General features: G+C 50.4%; 1 protein-coding gene across 1 annotated transcript in view; it reads right to left on the bottom strand.

The window, feature by feature from the left end:
• LOC143521799 (receptor-type tyrosine-protein phosphatase F-like) overlaps nucleotides 1–2,346 on the bottom strand; it is a 105,977-nt gene extending 103,631 nt beyond the window's left edge. The window contains 1 exon segment of the mRNA XM_077015142.1: nucleotides 2,245–2,346. Within this exon segment, the coding sequence (XP_076871257.1) occupies nucleotides 2,245–2,296 (52 nt within the window). The 5' untranslated portion in view covers nucleotides 2,297–2,346.
• Nucleotides 2,347–7,071: the final 4,725 nt, after the last annotated feature.

Here is a 7,071-nt window from a genome sequence, read left to right as displayed (position 1 = left end):
AAACACTGAGGTGCAGCTGCAGCTGATGGAGGCAGCAGGTGGAGGTGATGGAACTGGACAGGTGTGTCTGAAGGTGGAGGTCAGAGAGGACTGATGCCCTGGGACCAAGTGACCTTTACACACCAACAACTCTTACAGCTCTTACTACCACACACACACACACACACACACACACACACACACACACACACACACACACACACACACACACACACACACACACACACACACACACACACACACACACACATGCATGTACACTCACCAAAAGGAAGACTCTTTTAGCAATGCAGAGAATGACACATCAAATGTCCTTCAATGACATGAAGATCCATTAAGGGGTTGTTCTGGGGTGCCGGTGACAAATTCACCTTCAAACACCCCCCCCCCCCCCTCTCTCAGCCTCTCTCTTCCCTTTCACTCTCTCTCTCCCCCTCTCTCTTTTTTCTCTCTCTCTCTGCTTTCTCCCTCTCTCTCTCTCTCCCTTTCTCCCTCTCTCTCTCTCCCCCCTCTCTCTTCCTTGTTATCTCCATTCTCTTCCTCTCTATATCCACACTCATTCATGCGCACTGTTGAAACAGAACACCACTATCTGATACAGCTCCGCACGTTACTTCCCTGCTCCCCATTACAGGGGTGTGCTCACGGGATTAGTGTTCTGTGACTTGTGCTCACGGGATTAGTGTTCTGTGACTTGTGCTCACGGGATTAGTGTTCTGTGACTTGTGCTCACGGGATTAGTGTTCTGTGACTTGTGCTCACGGGATTAGTGTTCTGTGACTTGTGCTCACGGGATTAGTGTTCTGTGACTTGTGCTCACGGGATTAGTGTTCTGTGACTTAGTGCCAGTGTTTCAGGTTGCACTGTAATCACGTCTGACACAACTGTACAAGGAACCAATAACATGGCATGTTACAGTAGTAAAGTACAAAAGTACTAGCTATAGCCGCACACACACACACACACACACACACACACACACACACACACACACACACACACACACACACACACCAAGGTTAAAATAGTTTTGGATTTTTCATTATATTTTAGTTTTTATTTAATTGTTACTTTTTTTCTAATTCAGTTAGTTTTAATTTGTTTTTAAAGCATGTTTGCTAGTTTTTATTAGTTTAAATTATTTTTTTAAGCTTTGTTTTAGTTTTGTTTTCATTAGTTCTAGTATTAGTTTTAGTTTTTTATACTTTGGGTTATTTGTCAGGTGCAGGATTCAAAAAGTAAATATTGTGTAATAAAAACTCATCAAAAGATACCATTTTAAAAAATGCATTCAATTACTGTTGAACAACCAACAGTCTATAAGATAGAAGCTTTAAGTGCAAAATGTGTAATATTGCTCCTGAAAATTGCCAGACTAGGACAGACGCGAACATAGGAGCGTAACCCTATTTTGGTTCGTGTGAAAAGCCAAACTTTTTGAAGGCAATCGAGTCACACGGTCGTGTTGACATCCAGTCTCAACACATTAACTAGTGCATCCACCCGCTTGCGGTTTTCCTGCATATTAACTAACCAGCAGCTATTTGACCACTGGTGAAGATGGTCCATTATTGTTCAACTTCCCGGTGCTACCTAGCCGGGATGTTGCTACTCTTTCGTCGGAGCTACTCTGAGGCTAGCTTGTCATGGAACTGACAGTTAGCCCTCTTGTGTGAGCTTTGAGATTCGTGGGTGTTTTCCTCTTGAGAACTACTCCATATATTTTATCACCTGTTTCCACTACAAGACATGTAGTCTTTCTCGTAGTCATATTTTTAATATCCCATACAGGACTCGCCGTTTTCTCCCAACTTTTGTTGTCGTAATTTTGCAGGCTAGCATGGCGAGCAGGAGCTCTAAAAAAGAGACGTTACGGACCATGAGGTCAGTGTTGCCAACTCCTCAGTAAGGAAAGTAGCTATTGGTTGTCCTAAAAGTTGCTAGAAGTCGCTAAATGATGTCATCACCTAATTTGCACAATACATGTTTTTGAAGCTGTAATGGAATAACGTTGGGAGAGAAAAAAGTGAGTAAAAAAGACCCTAAATATGTTAGAACTACAAATGAACAATATCTGTTGCCTTTGAAATAGACAGTCACTTCTCAAAAGAACTACATGACTTTAATGTTTTGTATAAATCATTTTTACATAATTACATAGCCTAAATAGTTTTGCTGTGTTGTTAAATGTTAGTATAAGAGTAGCAGTTAGCAGGAACTAGTTGGCATAGAAATCAACCTTACTGTCACGAAGGGCAACGCCCCCTCTCGTAGCTGTCACTCTGGGTTCCCTCATGTCCGTGTTTCCTGCCTGTTTGTCCCGCCCTGCTCGTTTGTCTTCGTGTTTCCTTGTTTGTTACCACGCCCAGTGTCAGTGCCATCACCTGTCCCTAGTTAGTTTCTATGTATAAAGTCCCGTCATTCCCCAGTCGTGTCATCCGTGATTTTGTCTACTTCGTGCCTTGTGCTTTGTATACCTGTTCTTCGTGAGTATTGTTTCCGCTACCAGAGTACCTGCCTGTTCCGTGTTTCCCCGTCGTGTTTGGTTTATCTGTCCGAGTATGTCTGTTGTCATTTCTTGTATGGACTGCCTTCCCGATATGACCTGCGCCCGGTATTACGACTCTGCTTTTGGTATTCCCCGTATTAAATCTCGCTCATCTCTGCAATTGTGTCCGTCTCCTCGCTCCGTTGCTCCCGCAGCGTTACATAATCACGGATCTATCCAGGACACAGCGAGAGAGCGAGACTCCGGTGAGTTTAGTCGCTGTAACGAGTTGTTGGCTGCTTCCGTGCAGTTTAACTCTCATGTGTTACAGCGCGAACGAGCCGGAGACAGGAATACCCCTGGCGCTGTGGGAACACGGAAGTCTCGACGCGCACCAACGAAAGCCCAGTCACTTTCGGTTTCGACTGGCTTTCGCGTCGAGACTCCTATTGAGCGCTACGTGTCTGCCCGGCTTGGCGAACACCACAGGCATGAGCAACCTGTGGTGCAAGCAGCGGGCAGACGGAATGAGCGCACAGACGAGCGTTGGCTTAACCCTCGGTTTGCTCTCGGTGGCCACTGCGAGCTCCCGACGCCTCGGAGGAGGCGGAGCCGTCGCAGAGAGAGCAACCGAGAGGCTTCTGTGTCTGTGTGTTCTTCCAGGCTCAACCCGGACACTGAGGAGGAGGACTTAACATCGCTGATCCCGCCGGCTACTCCACAGTACACCCCCATGTATTTTTTGGGGGGGAGTACCAGCCACGTCGGCTTGGCGGACACGCCCCCCGATGACGTCAGTATAGTGGCTCCGCCCCCCGAGGACGTCGGCTTGGCGGACACGCCCCCCGATGACGTCAGTATGGTGGCTCCGCCCCCCGAGGACGTCGGCTTGGCGGACACGCCCCCCGATGACGTCAGTATAGTGGCTCCGCCCCCCGAGGACGTCGGCTTGGCGGTTCCGCCCCCCGAGGACGTCGGCTTGGCGGTTCCGCCCCCCGAGGACGTCGGCTTGGCGGGTCCGCCCCCCGAGGACGTCGGCTTGGTGGCTCCGCCCCCCGAGTGCATCTCCTCACCTCGGATTCCTGTCCCCGCTGCCCGTAGGCAGTTCATACCTGTTCCTGTCCCCGCTGCCCGTCGGCAGTTCGTGCCTGTTCCTGTCCCCGCGACCCTGGAGGGGTCGTCCACGCCGGTTCCTGTCCCCGCGACCCTGGAGAGGTCGTCCACGCCGGTTCCTGCCCCCGCGACCCAGGAGTGGTCGTCCACGCCGGTTCCTGTCCCCGCGACCCAGGAGGGGTCGTCCACGCCGGTTCCTGTCCCCGCGACCCAGGAGGGGTCGTCCACGCCGGTTCCTGTCCCCGCGACCCAGGAGGGGTCGTCCACGCCGGTTCCTGTCCCCGCGACCCAGGAGGGGTCGTCCACGCCGGTTCCTGTCCCCGCGACCCAGGAGGGGTCGTCCACGCCGGTTCCTGTTCCCGCTGCCCGCCAGCGGACCCTGCCTGTTCCCGCTGCCCGCCAGCGGACCCTGCCTGTTCCCGCTGCCCGCCAGCGGACCCTGCCTGTTCCCGCTGCCCGCCAGCGGACCCTGCCTGTGCCCGCTGCCCGCCGCCCGGCCGCGCCTGTGCCCGCTGCCCGCCGCCCGGCCGCGCCTGTGCCCCAAGAGACTGTGCTGCCCCCTGTTGGGCATGGACTTTGTGTTCCCCCTGCTCCGCCCTGTGCCTCCTATGTTCCGTTGGCCGTGTTCCCCTTGCTCCCTGGTCCCGTCCCTGGTTTTGTTTTGGTCCCTGTCCCCGTGGTTGTGTCTGTTCGTGTCCATGTTCCTGTTCCTGTGTCTGTTTCCTGTGGTGTCGTCTCTGTCCCCGTCCCCGTGTCTGTTCCCCAAGTTGTTACCCACCTTGTTCCTGTCCCCGTCACCATCGTCCAGGCCGTGTTTGCCTCAGTGTTTACCTCTGCCCTGTCCCCTGGCCCCGCTCCGGTGTCTGTCCCCAGTCCTGTCCGGTCCAGTCCTGCTCCTGTGCCTCGCCCTGGCCCTGTCCTGCCCCCCTGTGTCCCGTGTCATGCCGTGTCCCGGCCCAGCTCTTGGCCTGTCTCCCTGTCTCCGGTCCCTGCCGTGTCCCAGGTCCCCCGTCCTATTTTGTCTGGTCCTGTCCCTCCGGTCTGTCCTGTGTCCGCTGTCCCTGTCCTGTCTGCCCTTGCGTGCCCCGGAGTGGCGCGCTTTGAGGGGGGGTTCTGTCACGTAGGGCAACGCCCCCTCTCGTAGCTGTCACTCTGGGTTCCCTCATGTCCGTGTTTCCTGCCTGTTTGTCCCGCCCTGCTCGTTTGTCTTCGTGTTTCCTTGTTTGTTACCACGCCCAGTGTCAGTGCCATCACCTGTCCCTAGTTAGTTTCTATGTATAAAGTCCCGTCATTCCCCAGTCGTGTCATCCGTGATTTTGTCTACTTCGTGCCTTGTGCTTTGTATACCTGTTCTTCGTGAGTATTGTTTCCGCTACCAGAGTACCTGCCTGTTCCGTGTTTCCCCGTCGTGTTTGGTTTATCTGTCCGAGTATGTCTGTTGTCATTTCTTGTATGGACTGCCTTCCCGATATGACCTGCGCCCGGTATTACGACTCTGCTTTTGGTATTCCCCGTATTAAATCTCGCTCATCTCTGCAATTGTGTCCGTCTCCTCGCTCCGTTGCTCCCGCAGCGTTACACTTACAATACAGGCAGTATACCCGTGTATCATCTCCAATACACGGCTTCAACCAGCCTTTAAATTCAGGATGTAATTCCCACTCTTTCCTGTATTTTTGAGAATAGAGTGAGACATGATGAGCAAGTTAGCTAGATGTTTAGCTTTCACAGAGACGCACACACGGTGGACGAGTCGAGTGACCGGCTACGTGGTGAATGAGACTGTGTGAGTTAAATGCAGTGATTGATTTCTTTTCGTGTCTCACTGAAGACTAAAGCATTTATATTTACATCCCGCTCTGTAAATATGGGGCGGGGTGTCAGCGCAGCTTTGGGCATGCGCAGTTCATTTGCAGTGTGGACGTGGAGCGGTGAGGGTCTGCTCTGAGTGTGAGACTGCACTGAGTGTTGTGGGCCGGGGCTCACGGCAGCCCCCGCCCCAGAGGACAGCAACTGAAGAGCGTGTGAAAAAGTGAAAAAGAAGTCACTTTTTTTTCTAGTGAAAAAGAAGTTTCACAATACTTATAAATAAATTGATAAACACGAAAACGAAGGGTATCCTATCTATAATTTCAGATATTAGTTATCTTTTTAGTTAGTTTTCTAAACATGTAATATAGTTAGTTAGTTATCGTGTTTTTATTTTAATTATTTATTTAATTATTTAGTTATTATTTATTTCAGTTAACGAAAATGTTTTTTCAATATCAGTTTTCGTTTTTTCGTTCGTTTTCGTTAACGATTATAACCTTCACACACACACACACACACACACACACACACACACACACACACTTTCCCTTGTCCCACAGGACCTTTCTCCTGGTTGGGCTTCAGGTAAACGGGGTTGTCATGGCGTCTGAGCTGCCTGCCGGTGCAGTGACTGCAGTGTGTGCACAGTTTCAATTCACCATGACGAACGACAACGGCGTCGAATAATGCAGCTCGTCCTCCCAGTAGTGCCAGTGCTGGTCTTGTCCTCCCAGTAGTGCCAGTGCTGGTCCAGTCATGCAGAATCATGTCACACGCACAAAACCTCACACATCCTCACATGCAACAACCACATTACACACACACACCTGTATTGCTATCTCTGCTCTGCATTTCCTCTGGTGTCTGCATTACTTTATCTAAATAATGTTTCGGACATTTCGGACGAGTCCTAACAAAGGCTCAGAAATGTGGCAGACGATGATGACAGACGATGATGGCAGATGACAGAGCTCCACTGGCAGGGAGAGGGGAGAGGGAAACAGTGATCCTTCAGACTGACTTACCTTCTGATTATACAAGCTGTGTGTGTGTGTGTGTGTGTGTGTGTGTGTGTGTGTGTGTGTGTGTGTGTGTGCACATTTTAACTGTGGGTCTGTGTGGAACCAGCTCTGTGATGTTTAACTCAAATGGATTCTGGATATCTTTCTCTGAAGGCCTCTGACATGCAAATGAGTTTCCAAATGCAAAACTGTGATTTGCTAATTAGATTGTAAATGCTAACATATGCATGTACACACACACACACACACACACACACACACTCTCAGCTACACCTATGCAGTAAATGCGCTTGCTACAAATTAAGAACGCTTGTAGCTAGCATATGTGTGTTTGTGTTTGTGTGTGTGTGTGTGTGTGTGTGTGTGTGTGTGTGTGTGTGTGTGTGAGAGAGAGAGAGCTCTGAATACCACTACTGCATTTTATTGAGAGCATCTATTCATCTCTCTGTGAATTGAACATCAATACACTGTATGCGGTTGGATGTGCTCTAGTATCACTGAGTTTCCTACAGAACCAAAGATCCATTCAAGTGAACAATGGCTGGAAACGTTATTAGATCTAGCGAAGCCCAAATCTCGTTACCCTGGCACATTAAAACATTATAGCAGGGGGCAAACGCACTAACACGGTTACAC

The sequence above is a fragment of the Brachyhypopomus gauderio genome, chromosome 8 (assembly GCF_052324685.1).
Source record: "Brachyhypopomus gauderio isolate BG-103 chromosome 8, BGAUD_0.2, whole genome shotgun sequence".
Taxonomy (NCBI): domain Eukaryota; kingdom Metazoa; phylum Chordata; class Actinopteri; order Gymnotiformes; family Hypopomidae; genus Brachyhypopomus; species Brachyhypopomus gauderio.
This window is presented reverse-complemented; position numbering and strand designations above follow the sequence as displayed.